An 18,172-nucleotide genomic window follows, 5' to 3' on the forward strand; every position below is an offset into this window, starting at 1 on the left:
AGATATCAAGGGGCATCTTGGTAACTTCCACTCCCTCACCATCACTTCTGAGGTCTTGAGTAGTTTTTGGAGCAGAAATAATACAGGCTTTGGAGTGAGAGATACCTGGGTTTACTCACTTTTCTCACTTTTTAGGTGAACTTGGCCTCTCTTTCCATCTAAGTAGACCTGAGAGGGAAATTATAAAGAAGATAGAGTGACATTCTCTGTGTAAAGAATCTAGTTTTGAGACAGTAGCTGGGACACAGAGATCTGTAGCAGGCACTGATCTTCAGTAAGGTGTGCTTTGAGTGAACTCCAAACAAGGTGGAGATGATCTGCATGAGCATTCAGTCAGCATGGTACCAGGAAAGGGTACCTGTACCTATGTCAGCACTCAACCAGGAGCCCAGGCTGTGTCTTAGAGTGACAGCTGTGGACGGACGCTAACTCCCGGATTCTTCATGACAATTCCTCCTCCTGGGAAAGTTTTATGGTAACTGAGCCTGTGTAGGAACCATATGTTATACTTTTGTTTATCAGGAAGAGGCATTTTCAAAGACAAAGCTGGAATTCAATGGTGAAGTTTCACCTCTAAGCAATAGAAGCTGCTGGTCCCTACCAAGGGGCAGATAATGCCAGATCCTTAACTGAGTTGCTCATTGCCCGTATTGTGTCTGCTGTGTGTCTTTGCACATGAAGTGGGTGATTGGCTGCACTGTCGGGGGGAACCCCAGAGTTAACACAGACATATGGAGCATTATAGCACTTCTGAGCTGGCAGGGACATGGGGAAGAGCGTGGTGTGTGCGTACTTAACACTTCCCTTCAGGGCCAGCATCACAGTCTCCTGCATATCAGCTATGATCACACTATCAGTAGCTTTGGGAGGGCTGTGAAGTTTTTGACAAAATAAAATCCATCCAGACCCACTTCTTGTGTGTGTATAAATAGCAGTGACCATATGGAATAAGGCAGATTTTATTTTGAAAATTAGGTATAAATTCTCTAAAGTTCAGAGATCTGTTCCCTTTGTATTTCATACACGGTTCAGTCTCAGAGAAAATTTACAAATTTCTTTTGTGAATTTTTGAAATAAACAGCAAATATGAGTTTATAAGGCAGAACACGTACTTGTATAAAGTGGATCTCATTTATGTGGCAGGATAAACTCTTAAAAGATGTATTTCTAATGTTTAATGATGATTATTTGATAGTAGGGGATAATTAGGGAGACAAAAATATAATAAGAAAAATAATTTTTATTTTTATTAATATTTTTTTATTTCAGAGAGGAAGAGAGAGGGAGATGTAAGCATTAATGATGAGAGAGAATCAGTGGCCAGCTGTGTCCTGTACACCCCCTACTGGGATTGAGCCCACAAGCTGGGCATGTGCCCTTGACAAGAATCAAACCCAGGACCCTTTAGTCCAAAGTCCGATGCTCTATCCACTGAGCCAAACCAGCTAGGACAGGAAAATAATTTTATTTTCTTTCTTTCTTAAAAACTTCTATATTTATAATAAAATAAATGTGAAAAGTAATAATAGCTAAGATTTATTGAACACAAACTATGTTCTATAAATTTTGCTCCATGCACTATTGCATTTAATTTTCATAACAACTCAAGGGTAAGTTCCACCACTGTCTCAATTTTACCATTGAGGAAACCGAGGCCTTGGAGGGCCAGAGGATGTTAGACTAAGTGTAAGGCTATAATGCAAATGTGGAGCCCAGATCCTATACTCCTGGCCACTCTACCACACCTCCTCAATGAATAAAAAAAATAAAACTTAAGATTCCTTTTGCAGAAACAAAGAGTCAGTCTCACCACCTCATAGTCACACCTCCTATACATCTTGTGCTTATGCTTGCATATAAACTCTGGTTCATTAAACCCTCAATCAAATGAATATTGCTGTACTCCACAGCCCCTCCCCACAGCTGCAGGGCCCGGATGAGGCCACGTGTACACACCGATGGCAGGGCGGGGCGGAAGGAAGAGAGGCCGGAAAAGGACATCTCAGGCTGGTGGCTGGTCTTCCTCCAAGTAAAAAACAAAGGGCAGAGGAAGAGAGGGGCCAGAAAGGGGTTGGCGTTCAGGAACCTGGGAGCACTGCTCAGTTGGAAATGCCCTCTTTAGAAGCTACAGCCATGCGCTTGGATATACTTTAAGTTCTATGGTATGTTAACAAGGAAAAATAATTAGAAATGTCTTATGGTTAGTCGGACTTCAGCATTCTTCCTCGTACAAACTTCTTTGCCTGGGCTAATTTTCTTTCCTCTTGTCAGGGGTCATTGAATTTTCTATAGGATAATGAACAAGAAAGAGCATTATACAAAGGGGTTCCTGCCTCTTTCACAGCTGTCTCCAGTCTTTCCCCCTCCTTTAATGGGTATTTTCTAAGCCATCTGGATAGAATGCCCCAATGTGTTTTGTTTAAGTAAATCCCTGACATGCTGACCTTCATACTCCTAAACATTTGGGTGTATTTTCCCACAGGAAAAAAGAGGAAGAGAAAAGAAAAGGTATCCAGCATCACTAGTATTCAGGCTGCTTTACTTCCTTCTCCACCGAAGCCTCCCAGTGAAACCTGCAAGGGAAATGTCAGCTGTCCCGTTTTACCAAGTGAGGGAGATCAGGTAGCTCAATGGTCAGCAAGCTCATTAGTCAACAGAGCCAAATATCAATAGTACCGTGATTGAAATTACTTTTGAGAGCCAAATTTTTTCAACTTCAACTATATAGGTAGGTACATTGTTATTAACTTAATTAGGGTACTCCTAAGCTGGCCTTTGCTAAAAACTCAAGGGGCCAAAGAGACACATGTGGCTCGAGAGCCGCAGTTTGCTGACCACTGAGGTAGCCCATCCAAGTGTCAGTAGCAGAACTGAGATGTGAACCTTTGTCTATGGTCCCTGAAAACTGGATCTTTCCTCTAAGCTCACTGCTTTGAAACAAGTACCAATGTTCTAGAGACTTCATGCTTCATTATTAGCATTCTGAATATTATTATTGGCCACCATTTATTAGATGCTTCCCAAATACCACGCAGTGTGATATTAATGTTCAGGCTTCTCTCATGATCTCCCAACAGTGACTTCGCTGGCAGATGGAGTGGCTAAGGTTTGGTCATGTAACCAAGTTGATGCACGTAGTTCTTCTTAACAGTTATAGTACAGCGCCCAGAGCACTGCCATCAGCTTTAAACATAGCTCGCTCTCACCATTCCATAGACTTGCTTCACTCCTGAGGCTCACAGAAGTGTTGGCAACAGAAAATGAACCTGCAGGAGGTCCTCACTCCCACCCCTCCTCGCCCTCCTGCTTAAGGGGAGGCTGGGAGCCTGTCGCAAAGTTCCCTCTCTGAGTTCTCAAAGTCACTGGTTCCCAAATTTGAGCAGGCATCAGAGCAGCGATTTTCAAACTTAGTTATCTCATAGTACACATAACCTAATTACTAAAATTCTGCCGGACTCCAAAAAATATATTATGCTCCCAGCGGCGTGGCTCAGTGGTTGAGCATTGACCTATGAACCAGGAGGTTCCAGTTTTATTCCCAGTCAAGACTAATGCTCAGATTGCGGGCTCCATCCCCAGTGGGGTGTGTGCAGGAGGCAGCCAGTCGATGATTCTCTCTCATTATTGATGTTTCTCTCTCTCCCTCTTCCTCTCCCTTCCTCTCTGAAATCAATAAATATATATATATATTACTAGAAGCCTGATGCACAAAGATTCCACCGCCTTTCCACTCCGGCCCCGCCTTCTCACACTGCCCAGAGGCCCTGAGAGCCTGGAGGGAGGTGGGGAGGGCAGAACTCTCTCCCTCTCCCCCCCTCACTCTTCACCTGTGTATGCAAACTAATTGCCATCTTTGTTGGGTTAGTTTGAATATCACTCCTGATTGGCTGGTGGTATAGCAGAGGTACAGTCAATTTACATGTTTATTAATAGGTAAGATGCTTTTTTTTTTGCCAATATCACCAAAGAAAAGGTATAATTTTGATTCAATTCACACCAGATAGCTATTGTTGTGTTGGCTGTTTTCATTTTTTTTTTTAATTTGACAATCCAAGGAAAAAGAGGTCCATCCTCTTGACTAAATAGTCAGGTATCACATATTTCAAAAATTCTTGTGGTACACCAAGTTGAAAATTGCTGTGTTAGGGTCATCTGGAGGGTTTGTTCAATTCCCAGTCAGGGCACACACCTAGGTTGAGGGTTCCATCCCCAGTCATGGCATATGGGTTTTGTTTCTTTCTCACATTGATGTTTTTCTCTCTAAATCCCTTCATCTATCAAAAATCAATAAAAACATACTCTCAGGTGAGATTAAAAAAAAAAAAAAACAACAACAACAACAAAAACAAACAGGTGATCCTGAACCTCATTCCTGCGTTTCTGATTTAGAAGGTCTGGGGTGGGTCCAAGAATTGGCATTTCTAACAAGTTCCAGGTCAGCCTGATTCTGCTGAGGGTGAGGGGTAGAGAGGTACATTAGAGAGTCCTTAATTTAAGAGAAAGCGGGACATGAGCATTTCATGTGGTGCAAACTTTATTGTATAAAATATTGTCAACATAAAGTCTAGGAGTGATTCCATAAATGCAATTTATTTATTTGTTGTTTAATTCACAGAAAGGAGGGGGCTGTGTAATATTTTCCACAATCAGGTGAAATAGAGGACAGGTGGGGCTGGCTTCCCCGCCCAGCTGACTTCAGGGAAACAAAATCACATATCGCCAGCGCCAGGCGAAGCTTGTAGGCCACAGAGCGTTGTCCTTGGCAGTGCCCAGCTCGTGTTGTCATGGAATCCACAGCTGCCTTGCCCTTGCCCTGTTGGGGGACATGGCTGAGATCTAACAACCAGGAAATCTTATCCACAGAAGCAGTGTGTCCCTTGGCAACACATCATACTGGGGCGCTCCTCGGCTCTGGTTTCAAGCATCAGGTCAGAATTCCAAAGGGGTGTTGCCTCCCATCTGGTTGGCATAAATGTCGCTGTTGGCAATGCTTTATCTGTGATTCCTACCCAGCGAGATAAGGTCTTGCCAAACCTACTTGGGCTGGTACTCTTTGGTGATAAATTTCTCTTCTCCCAGGGTGTTACCTATGAAGAGACACAGAATTGGAGAAAGTCAGGCCTGGAAGGATCTCAGAGCTTATCTAACAAATACAGATCTGTGGTTTTACTGATGGGAAACTGCAAAGCACCTGAGGAATGACTGAGGCAAGGTGGAGGCCGGGCCTCCCAAGGACTCCACCCTGGAGAGAACCCACCTCACTGGCCCCACAGGAAGCCATTCGGGGACACTGGGTGAGGAGCAAGCCAGGCCAAATGCAGACCAGTTCCCGGAGAATTCGTGGAAACAGTGACCTATGGGACTCTTCATAGGAAGACGAGGGCTGAGCAGCAAATTGCAATCAGCTCTGGTCCTTCCTGACCACCTTGGAGGACCTACTAAATCACTGGTCTATGTTGGTGTGTTCTGTTTGGCTCTCTCCACCCTAGAGACCCTGGGGACCAAATGGAATCTCTAGAGTTTGGGTAACTCAGTCATTGAAGTGTGGCTCGTGTCTGACAAAACTAAACAATTTGCCAAACTATTTTCTCCCAAGGGAAGAGATTAATAAAAAATTAAAAATTAAATAATAAATAAATAAATAAATAAATAAAAAAAAGAAGAAAAAATTCCCAGAGTGCTCCCAATCTGTTTTGCACCATGTACTTGAATTAACTGGTTTCCTAGCAGGTGAAAATTCCACACCAGCCATGGCTAATTCCTGCTTTGCTTAGAAACAGCCTTCACTGTTTACCAGTGCCCTTGGGCATAAACCCAGGGAACAGAGGTATTGTTTGCTGTTCTGAAACAGAGCTATTATTCTCTAACTCCCTAATTTATCTTACTATACAAATCACAGCAGGAACACTGTAAACTGTTCCTAATTAGAGAAGTTGGATTAAAATGTGTTTCAAACCCCCAAGTTCCAGAGTGGGTGGCAGGTGTGTCTACTCTCCCAGCAATTTGTCCAGGATTTATTTCTCAGTCCAAGTTCGCCCCCTGAAGTTTGATAAAGGTAAGTACAGCACAGCCCTTCTGCCATCTTAACAAAAAGGCAAACAGTCTTTCCAATTAAGAATTGGCCCTAACCGGTTTGGCTCAGTGAAAAGAGCATCAGCCTGCAGACTGAAAGGTCTCAGGTTCGATTCTGGCCAAGTGCATGTACCTTGGTTGCGGGCACATCCCCAGTGGGAGGTGTGCAGGAGTCAGCTGGTCCATGTTTCTAACTCTCTATCCCTTAAAAATCAATAAGCTATATTTTAAAAAAATAATTGTTTAAAAGGAAATAGGTCTGAGGCTTTTAGAGAAATCTGCATCAGTCTGAAAAACTCTAGGTGCCTTCAAGTGACTATTTGTCGGTCCCTTTATTTGTTCTGGAAGCATGAGAAAAACTTGAAATTAATCTTTCTAAACTAGCGAGTTACAGATCTGGAAGAGCTTATCTGATAAAAGGCCAAGCAAAGTCTAAACATGATTCCATTCTATTGTGAAACATCCCAACAGTGAGATTCCTTACTCTATGCCTATTATACTCATATACCCAAGACCTTCACGTTTCAAATTGAGATAGGCAAGTCAGGTGCTTTATCTTCCCTGACTCTCAGCAGAATTTAACCCCATTGCATCCTGAAATCCTCAAAATGCTCTTCTTAGCTTCTGGGACAGCAGGTTCCCCTGGCTTCCTACCTACTTCACAGGCTGCTCCTTCTCATTCCCCTGTACTGGGTCCTCCTCCTCTCCTTCATGATGATGGGGTGCCTGGCTCAGTGCTTGGAGCCTCTTACTTCTCTCCCTGTATCTGCTATGTGATATCTAGTCCCATGGCTTTAAGCACCATCTCTGTTCTGGAAGCTCAACTGGGGAAGAACCCACTTACAGCTCATTCGGGTTTGTTGATAGAATTCATTTCATTGCAGTTGTGAGATTAAGAACCTTGGATTTTTGATGACCTTTGGTGAGAGCCTACCCTCATGGTCACCTACATTTCCTTGTCACATGGGATTCTCCAACATGGCCACTTATGTCATTAAACCTGCAAGAGGAATCTCTTACTCCAGCCTGCTTTTAACACAGTGAGTTAATCTATGCAGAGCACTTAGAATAGTGCCTGGCACATAGTGAGTACTCCATAAATATTGGTTCTTCTTCTTTGACTTCTTACCATCATTGTCATCACCATCACACCACCACCACCACCACCACCACCATCATCATCATCATTAAAATTGTTATTTTAAAAAATCAACTCTTGCCTTCAAAACCACAGTGCAAATCTCTAGGAAACTCTGGAAACAAGGAGAAATCAAAGACCTTGGTCCTTCTGGGGTTGGGACTCAGGTGAGCCAATAGGGATGGAAATATGGAAGAAAATATCACTTCACAAGTGTCTATTTGCCTGCTGTTCTGTATTTCACATACAAGTGGCACTGGCTATATGTGTAAATAACTTCCAGAAAGTACCTCCAATCTACCATGAAAGAAATCCAGGATGTTTTAAAGTATCTCCCTGGAAGCTGTCAACCAAACTCTGCCACATTTTGCTGCTTACATAGAGAAAATTCTGGGAGTAATGAACCACATGTATAACCTCATAAAGCTTTCTTAGGATCACAGGTAATTTTCAAAGCTATTATGGGACTGTACAAAAGGACTAGGAAGCAAAAGTCTTAAAAGTCCCCAATGACCTTTCATTGGCTTTATAGTCATTGGCCAGTCATGTCACCTGTACAAGCTTTTATGTCCTCATCTCTGTACTAGGTCTGCCTGCACACCTCACATCGCTGGATTGGAGATCAGATGAAAGTGCCTTGCAAACTGGAAAATACTGCATTAAGAATGAAATGGAAGTTTTCATTTTATTTCTGATTAACTTTCAAAGTTAAGTAACTGAACCTAAAAAGCAAAAATAAGCATAAGATCCAACTGGAAAATGTGGGAGGGAAATGACTTTTTTTCTTAGGAAATTTATACCATTGACTTTTTGATAAGAATGTGAACATGGCCCATCAATGTATCTAAAGCAATTTCATGACATTTTCCTACTCTGATTCAGAGGATTGGAAGTGCCATATGAAAGGTGCTATTTTATGAAAAAGGACAGGCAGCTTGTGGCAGTGAAAGACTGGTACAACTGACACAATTTCTGGCAAAACCTACTCTTCTATGTTTATGGAGCAATCAATTGATTCAAACCACATAAGAATCAATCTTTCCATTTCATTGAAGATAAAGAGGGCAGTGACGAAACTATTGGAACCTTCTCCTTTTAGTCCAGATTTTTCCATCAGAAAATCCCATCTACTATTGAACTAATTTCTTCACTGACATTTAGCTGGAAATGTCAAGTTGCTCCAAAACTTTTTTTTCTTGATTTTATGGTTTTCAGCCTTATTCAGTTGATAAAAACTGAGTTAGCATGATGCCAATTGAGGACTCTCCAGTATGAGAAAATGCATAAGTGCCTAAGAGAGGAAAAAGATGGTTAGAACTCTGGCTACTCTGGAGTTGGAATCAAGCATGAGACCAAAATGAAAAGAAGCCGATGCAATTCCTTACAATTCTGGACAGTTTTAGGAAAACAATAGGGAAAGATCTAGAATATAGCTGGCCAACAGGAACAGCATTTCGTTAATGCCACAGAAACTGGGGTTTGTCAGACATCTCTCGTTTGACAAGAGAAGGACCATGCTTTTCAGATAATGCTGGGAAATGAGAAAAAGCAGATTTGAGACCACAGAATGTTATTGCTAGGGGGAGCCTTAGCGATATCTTTGTATTTTTTGTTTGTTTGTTTGTTTGTTTTATTTTGTTTTTTATGTTACTGATGAGGAACAAAATCCAAAAAGTAAAGAAGTTTGTCAAAAGGCCTCAGGCTGGTTGGTGGCAGTAATATTGGAACCTAAGGCACATTAAACATTTTGGAAGAGAAGTATCTTTTCAAATTCAGACACTTGAACTTCATGTGTCAAGAGACTGAATTCAAATAATTTTGATTCCCTATCTTAATAAGGTACTAATGTAATTTTAATATAAAATGGGACTCTTAAGTATGACTTCAGCTTAACTTGTAACGTGGTGTCTCTTCCTCAGCCTCGATGCTGCATGCTCCCTTCTCCTCCAGCAATACTATAACTATTTGCAATGCTTAAATACCAATCTTCTGGGAGTTCAGTGTCATTCACAACAGCCAATAGTTGCAACAGCCAATATCTGAGCATAGAAACAAGACATGTCATAGGCAGAGGGGACAGTACTCTCTCCCCCAAAGCAGATGGTGGTTCCTCCTTTTCCAGGAACACTCTAGGGCGGAGGATATGTCCAACACTAGGGCATAGAACCTGGTCCATGCCCACTGCTCAGCAGCTGGCACAGAAGGAGAGACTCTCTGGTAAGGACACAATTGATGTTAGTTTAACCACACTTCATGTACTCAGTGATCAATGTCACAGATTTATATACTGTCTAGTTGAGAAGATACTAGTATTTTTGTGATGAAATTAAACGTGATAGTCACTGATCTCCATGAGTGTCAAATCCCCAATATTACTGTGTCAAACCTGAGCATCATTCAGACAAACTCTGGACACAGAACTGGCTGATACCCTCACACTTCTCACATGAGTTTTTAAAATGTTGCCATTGAGCCCGGTTAGCATGGCTCAGTAGTTGAGCGTCAACCCATGAACCAGGGGGTCACAGTTCAATTACAGATCAGAGAGCATGCCTGAGTTGTGGGCTGGATCCCCAGTGGTGGGTGAGGAGGAGGCAGCCGATCAATGATTCTCATTATTTATGTTTCTATCTCTCTCTTTCTTCCTCTCTGAAATCAATATTTAATATATATTAAATAATATATAATATACAATAATATTAAATAATATAATTAATAATAATATTAAATAATATCTATTAAATATATAGATCGAAAATCAATATTTAATATATATATTAAAGTTGCCATTGAGTTTTCTTTATTTGATGTATTCACAGTCTCTTCCTACCTTTCATATCCTTTTGTTTATTGTGACTCACCTTTGTGTTGCACTGGGTTGGAAGACTTTGCAAATTTGGGTTTGGCAGATAATTCTGATGAGTTTTGCTACACAAAAGAAAAATAAGTCATTTGGGCATTAATAGTATCCTTTTGGTGACAGTGAGCATTTCCTAACTACTTGATGTCATTAACAATCCTTTATTCTAGCTACCAGGTACATTATTATCCTTTTAAGAAATTTGAATTCTCACTTCTTTATTCTCTATTCTGCTTTAATCAATTGAAAATGCATAAACTTATTTCTAAGTGAATTTTGCTCCTGTATATTCTTGGGATTTCTAAAAACAAACTAAAAAAAACAGCTCTAAAGGATACATTACCCTTTTTCATGCCCAGGCTTACATTTCATAGTTCACATATTTATCACTAGAAAAACCTATGCTGAAAAAACAATACCTCTAGTAAAAAATGGTCTCCAGTAAAGCTTTGTTTTATTCTGCCTCCTCTTAGTGTTCAGATCTCTTTGAGAAAAATGCCTCCTTTGTCATTGAGGCTAAATAGAATTAAAATTTTTAAACTAAATTATCAAACTGAAATAAAATATTTAAAATAAGCAGCATGCACTTACTGGAACAGGTGAAAGTATTAAGACACATTATGTCCTTTACCCACTTGTTAATTAATTTAGTCATTAATTTAACATCTCATATTGAGTGCTGTTGCTTGAAAGTAGGACCTGAGTCATCGGAAATAGGGATAAATAAACCCCTTCTTTGTGGAGAGGATACCTGTAGAGGTCACTAGAGTCTGGCTCTTGGCTCAGAGTTGTAGAATGTGGCTTGGACAATGGAAGGTCCAAGAAGAGACCATGAGCCCTCAGCAGGGGGAGGATTGTGAGAGAAACCTCATTGTGATTCCCCACAGAGTTCTGGTGGCTTGAGGGCTGGTATTTGCTGAGAACATCGTTGGTTTCTGCTTCCATTCCCTTCAGCCAACAATTCTAATGTGCACTGCTTTCAGGATTCTCTACTCACCAACCCTATGCTCATTGCTCAATGGATGGCCTTGTCTCCTACTTAAAAACAAAACAAAACCCAGGTCTGAATTGTCCCACATCATGTCCCCAATTTGTACATGTTGCCCTATCTGCACCAGCCTGAAACTTCCTGTGTCAGGGAAAAGCCTGGTCCCTCCGTCTGCAGTCCAGCCACTCAACCTGACTTCCCAGGAATCTTCTGTCAATTATCCTTTCTCTCTCATTGTTTTCTCTTAGCTGGCTCCTCCCAACATATGGACTTGTTCACATCCTGGCAACTCTGCTCTCCCTGCTCCTCATGGTTCTGTGTCTGCTACCCTCACTCTCTTTTCTCTCCCACGAGAGAATCTTGAGAGGAGGATTCATCCCTAGTGTAATCTCTTCTACTTCTTCTCATCATTCTTCAACCAGTGTAATCAGAGTTGCTGCGGGTTCATTCAAAGTCCACCAGGAAATTACAAATACCCATCTCTTCTACTCATTGTACTTTTGTTTTAAAGCGAATAAGTGACCTAATCAAAAAACAAACTCTCATTTTTATCACTTGGTTTGAAAACACAATTGGAGATAGGGTGCAATCCAGTAAACGAAGACCCCTCACTGGCCACCGTGGCCTTCTGAGAAGTGTCAACACTACGTTAGAAACAGGCAGAAAAGACACTGTCAGGCATCTCTGCTTTTGTTTTTGTTTTGTTTTGTTTTGTTTTGTTTTGTTTTGTTTTGTTTGTTTTGTTTTGTTTTGGGATCTTTTCTCTCTTTGCTTTGCAGAGTGAAGAGTGTCCTGTCTCACTTTATCAAGGTAAGGTTTTCCTTCAGTGCAGTCGTATATGCTGTAGTTCCCTCCTTTTCTTAAGAGCAGTGAATTATTTATTAGTTTCACATGTATGACTCGAGGGATTTTCAGTTCTTTAAGACATAGACTCAAAAACACTTCAGCTTTGAGGAACTAGTCCAACTTAGTTTTAATAGTTGAGAAAATAGAAACCAAAAAGTACTAAGTGACTTTCCTAAGATTGTACCACCAGTAACAGAAGCGCAGGGAACACCATCCCAAGTCTAGTCTCCCTCTGTCACCATGTATTTGACCCCCTTGGGTGGTGAGCATACAATGCAATACAAAGACGATGTATTATAGAATTGTACACTTGAAACCTATTAGTAATGTTAGTAACCAGTTATTTTAAATTTAAAAATAATAAATAAAATAAAAAAAAGTGGGGGGTGGGGGGGATACAGTGGAGGTCTGCCAGCCCATAGGTCCCTGATCCCTAATTTTTATCAATGCTCTCCATCTACTATGAAATGCACACTTAGAAAAAATGTTTAATGTCAGAAGCTAATCACTGTTTGTTATTTCAAATGTTATTTTGTCCCTTGTAAAAATCTCTAAACATCCACATAGATTTTCATGTACTTAAGTCAGTAGACTTTTATCAAACACAGAAATCTCTACTTTAGAAACTTTTCTGAAAGTCCTCAGTATTTTGCTGAAAGATGAAAGTCAAAATTAACTGCAAAAATACAAAATATGGGTACAAGTGCTTTTGTTTCTCAGTATACTCTCCTTATGTGAATGGCACTTTTGTGGAGAGCCATAAAACAGGAATCATCTATTTGTTAAAATGTTAAAAGCCAGAACTGCATGGGACAGTTATACCAGCTTAAGAGAGAAAATTCAGAGACTGTATTTTATATATTAGAAGTTAGTCAAGACTTCACCCTTTAGTTTCCTAGAGAGGGGGAAATGGTTTATAGGAAAGCTGAACAGGCAGAGAAAAGGGCCTTACCGACTCTCGCAGTTGGGAGGCAAGTCAGACTAAAGCAAATGACATTGTTCAAAGGTATTTGTTCACAATAGCATCCACAGACCTGGATCTTTGAATGTCCTGAAGCTTTCCATGCCTTCTCATTCATTCATTCATTCATTCATTCATTCATTCATTTCCTCTCTCACTCAACTATAATAAGTATTGACCATGTGCTAGCCACCGTGACAGATAACCAGAATATAATGGTGACAGAAACTCAAGGGGTTTACACAAAAGCTGCCTTTCTGTGGGGCTGTAGAAAAAGGAAAATGGAAAAGTGGAACTTCGTGCCTTGAATGCATGGCAGTGTGAGATAATTACCTTTGATGGTTGCTTCAAAGAGCTTAAAGGAGACAACTTGTTGAACAGCAATTGTCGAAGCTATAAGGATAACAGAGAAATACTAAGATGCACATATACAACATATGCACATAAACATCACAAAATACTAGTATCTTCTGCAAAGCAAGAACAAAACTGCAGACTGAAATTGTAGTTTAGCAGTAGTATTTCCTGGAAGCTAACAGACTATAAGCATGAAATGATTTATCTTCTTTTACTTCCTTCATTTGTTTTATCTATCTGTCAGCAAATCTAGAATTAAACAAAGGACAACAGAAGCAAAAGCCATAATAATTCATATTCTAGACATTAGTAAGTGGAAATAACTTCTAAACTGAAGTTTACCTTTGAAGTTGAAGAGTTTGCTAACCATGTGATTTGTACAAACATGAGAATTATTTAGGCCAATCAAGAACAGCAAATTGCTTTTTTTGTAATTAGCAGTTTTGTGCATGTGCTAATTATAAAATATTCTTTAGTTATTATCAAAACAAACTCTATATCTATTAGCTTATTGCCTTTATGGTTCTCAAAATAATTGCTCAATGCCTGGGAAAAATAATAAAATGGGATTATTAAGTTTTTTTCTATTATCTTTTACTTACATTGGCCATCCTTTCTAGGTTATTTAATTTTAGAAGCTATTTACTATTTAAAACTCTGAAAATTTAGAATGTCTTTCAGTATATTCTAAGTAAATGGGTAAATTAAAGGAATAAAAGGGAATTTCCCCCTAAGGAAAGTACTTTTGCTCTTTAATGATTGCCAAACCATAATGTAAGTTACAAAAATTTAAAGTAAAAAGACTTTTCTGTTTCTTTCTATAATGTCACATTAAAGGTTATGATTAGTTCCATATAGCTTATCATCAGCAGTGAGTGTTTAGTTCCTTTGTTGCCTGACTGAGCCCACCTTTTGAAAAATTACAGAATTTTATTACAAAAGTACCCGTAATCTGGTCTCTGTTATGGTATATGAATAAGAACCTCAGAACTGCAGAGGAAAGGTTAGCTGCCTCAGTTAGGGGATAAAGAGAAAAATTAATGCACATACCTTACTATCCAAGAGCATTCCAAAGCATAAGATGAAAAAACCCTAAAAAAAATCACATGTTTTATTTTTTCCAGAAAAGAAAGCATATGTAATACTATATTCTATCCTATCGCCCAACATCAGAGTTGTCTGCCCACTACACTGAGGGCTCCTCAGAGGCAAAGATACCCCGTGACCTCCACAATGCCTAGCATGTCACAAAGTACTCAAAAATGTTTAATCAGATGTATAAATAAATAAATTGAGTGAAAAAAATGTTTTAAATGCATGCAAAGATTCATTTTCCCCTTTGTGTCATCCTAAACCCAAAACAAATGCATTCCATTTGCTTCTATATCTTAGCCTTTCTTTAGGACAGGCATTAAGTGAACATTTGCTGAGCATCTCTGATGGCAGAGGCACTGTGGTCCAATCCTAAGGCCAAGTGGATGGAGTTGACCTCTATCAGCATCCTTTCCATCAAGGCCAGCCCTCAGGGAACCCTTGGCAGAGGCTTTCTTAAACTTCGAAAGTTCCTCTCCCAGTCAGAGCACCTTCAGTGCAGGCAGTGCATCACTAAGGTTCTGAGTCATTATGCAGAGGTGATCCAGCAAACCATCATTGAACCAGGATCTAAGACTCTCTTCCAGATTCATCAAAACCTGGGAATTACTCTGCACCTACTCCCCAAACACTCTCTGACTGGGGTATGTAAAACCCATTCTTTGCAGCAGGGGTTGGCAAACATTTTCTGTAAAAAGCCAGATAGTAAATATTTAGGTTTTAAAGGTCACACAGTCTCTGTTATAACTGCTGAACTCTGCTGGCATAAGGAAAGCAGCCACAGATCATATGTAAACAAAGAGATATGGCTCTGTTCCAACAAAACTTTATTTACAAAAACAGCACTAGCTGCAGTTTGCCAGCTTCTGCTCTGTCTCACTCGGGGGACTACCTTTGCACTGTTCAGAGTCCACAAGGGCTCTTGATTTAGTTCCCTCTCCCTGTGTGAGGTCGCCCTAGGGAAAGAGGACTGAGTCGGCAGTAAGAGAGATTAACGTTAGCTCATGAAACCTCGCAGATTTAAAGCGCTGGAATGGGCTACTGAAGAAGTTTAATATTCTGCCTCAGTAGGAGAATAACTGTTGGGGGAAATGGAACTTTTATTTTATTCACTGTTGCCAGGCAGTTTTGGTTACAGTTCTGCTAGAGGCAGGGAGATAAGATAGCTTTAAGAGTTGTCCCACCAAACTCAGTTCTCTACAAATATCCCAGTTACCTGATGGCAGTTATTCTCACCTGGAAGGCATTGAGCAGTGCAAAAATAACGTGCCAGGCCAGATTCTGGCTGTCCACCATTACTCCTAGGCCAAAGCCCCAGGTGAGCCCCAGCAGAGGCGTCAGGATGAGGATGCTCTTCCCCATGCGGACGATCGTGGCCTTGTTGTCCTGACTCAGCCTCTCTCCAACCGCGGGCCTCCAGAGCTTCGTGAGAACTAAGAATACCACCACGAGATTCACAGCCACGATAGTCAGCACGGGGACAGCGAGGGCCAAGAGGGATTTGCTTCCACCGGACCAGTTCAGCCAACACACGTCTTTCCTTTTGTAGCCATGGCTAGGTTGTGTGACTGCAATGGTGATGACAGATATAATGAGAGGACACCCGTAGCCGAGGCAGAACCCTACAGCCAGCATTGAAGGCATGGCCAGGTGATGGAACACGAGGACGATCCGGTAAGCCAGCAGGAGGCCGAGCAGGAGCATCCAAAAGAACAAGGAGAGGTAGAAAAAGTGTGTAAAGAACACTGCAGCTATGCAGACCCCAGAAGGGTTGGCCGTGGCATCCACAGTGGCAGCAACAATAAACCAAACATCGGCAATCAGGAGGCATAGGGATATGTTGACCATGCAAATATGACGTGTGTGAGATGTTTGGTTTTTCTTGACCTGCTTCCAGTACAGAGCCTCGATGATCAGGCATAAGATGAGACTTCCAATGGAGACACCCAGCCCCACAAAGGTGATCCACTTCACAACCGGAATGACGGCAGGAGGGACAAAAGGTGACATCAGCATGGAGAATGAGGTCAGGTGAGTACACCGGCACATCACTGTGTCTAGAGTTTCATTCAGTAGGTGGCAGCCTGCTTCATTCCACTGCAAATGACTAAAATCCCAAAACACACAACGAGGCTGGCTCAGGTTTGACTCCATCTTGGAAAAAACCAGGAAGACTTCATTTATGGAATAGTTTTGGATAACCGTGGATATCACGGGCCCATTGACCTGAGCATTTCCAGTTTGGGTTATGGGTAGAATGGTCCCCAAGGTCAATGAGGCCATGCTGATAATAGTTTCTGGAAGGGTCCCCTGGAATTGGTCTGACCCAATTAACACACGGCCTCTGATGGGAATGGAGGTATTTGGCAAGAACATTTCAGGTTGATAGTTGTAACCTGTCTTGTGTTGGTTTTCAGACACTGGAATCCCTTTCCAGTTAATGAATTCCCGAGAAAAGTTCAGAGGCAGAGCTGTTGGAGGTACCAGAACGCTGATGTTTTCCAATGTCTCTAGTAACCGGGAGCTGGCATGCTTTTCTTCCTGCAGTAATACTGTCCAGTTGGTTACTGATGTTGAATTAAGGATGTGGTCAGCTATACTGATGACATCCTGAAATGCAAGGAAACGAGTCAGTTTGTATTTTGGATAAATGGGCCTAACAGTGGATAGTCATTAGTACTAAATATAGGAAAATTGCCCTGGAGAATTGGCTCAGCTGATGATCCCATTAAAACTCATCAGTGAAATTCAGCTCATTTGTTCCGCAAGTGGAAGGTTTGGGTTAAAAAAAACGTGGGTCAACAGGATCATGTCAGCTGCAGGGTGATTGCCCCAAAGCACTCATGGGCATGCCAAGGTTCCGGCATGGATGAGAACGAATCCTGCAATTGGGCTGCAGAGGTGTGCTCTTCCTTCCCCTGAGGCGACAAACATGACTGCATTACTCCTCAGCTCAGAGTGTGACCTGACTGTTAACTGCTTTCCACGATACGCTTTTTTTCCTAACATCAGTTCTAAATTCATGTCATGGATGTTCAAGTTTTAATTCATGTGTATTAATTATTTTTGTTTAATAGAAGATAGAAATACAAAGTAAAAAATCCTTAAAAACTGGAGGCAAGCACAGGAAGTATTGAATTGCCGTCGGTTTTAATGGTCTTAGTTTGAGATATACCTTTTCCAAACCAGTGCTTGACAATGGCCACTTTGTCCCTCATCAGCCTCTTGTCTTTCTTAGGACTCTCATTCCCAGTGTCTATCACTCTGGGCCAGTGTTTACCCTAACCGAGCCCTCTGTGGCTTCTGGCCCAGGAGCCCATAGCTCGTTTCTTCCGCTGCCTCCAGGATCCTCTACCTTTGTTTGCCTGCTCTATTTTCCCCTTTAATTAATTTTTATCCTTTTTATATCATTTGGTTTTAGTTTGTCTCTTGCAAATAATACATGGCCAAACTATAGAATTCTGAGCGTCTTTTCTTTGATCCAGGGAATTTAATTTATTCATAGTTAGTGTCATTTCTGACACAATGATCACCTTATATGAGGTTAAGTATAATTGTGTGATTATGTAACATTATACGTTATATAATTCAATTCTGAGAAATATTACATACTTAACTTAAAATGCATACATCCAAGGATATTTTTTTAATAAATGTTTGTTGAGTACCTGCTACATGTCTCTTGTCATTCCTCTAGGCACTGACAGGATACCTAAAATATAAGCTGTTTCTATTCTAGTATGACCAGATTACAGATTTTTTTTTTTACTTTTGCTTATTTGAACTTTTTTTAGTGACCAAGTCTTACTTATGTAACTTTAAGTTAATTTTTTATTTATTTTTTTAGAATATATTTTT

At 40.8% G+C, this 18,172-nt stretch overlaps 1 protein-coding gene across 2 annotated transcripts in view; it reads right to left on the reverse strand.

Moving 5' to 3' along the window:
• Positions 1 to 4,519: 4,519 nt before the first annotated feature.
• Positions 4,520 to 18,172, reverse strand: part of ADGRF1 (adhesion G protein-coupled receptor F1) — a gene marked incomplete at its 3' end in the record, with an annotated part of 31,054 nt that continues 17,401 nt past the window's right edge. Inside the window, exons 11-15 of one of the 2 annotated variants that reach the window (XM_084891304.1) lie at positions 15,551 to 16,924; positions 14,273 to 14,314; positions 13,199 to 13,258; positions 10,072 to 10,138; positions 4,520 to 5,087 (exon numbers count right to left, since the gene is read on the reverse strand). In XM_084891304.1, coding sequence (XP_084747430.1) covers positions 5,035 to 5,087; positions 10,072 to 10,138; positions 13,199 to 13,258; positions 14,273 to 14,314; positions 15,551 to 16,924 — 1,596 coding nt within the window. Of the gene's footprint in view, positions 5,088 to 8,427; positions 8,502 to 10,071; positions 10,139 to 13,198; positions 13,259 to 14,272; positions 14,315 to 15,550; positions 16,925 to 18,172 lie in introns of those variants that run through there. The other variant, XM_084891305.1, reaches the window with a different exon arrangement.

This window comes from Pipistrellus hanaki (assembly GCF_964339955.1).
Source record: "Pipistrellus hanaki genome assembly, chromosome: 7".
NCBI classification, from domain to species: Eukaryota; Metazoa; Chordata; class Mammalia; order Chiroptera; family Vespertilionidae; genus Pipistrellus; species Pipistrellus hanaki.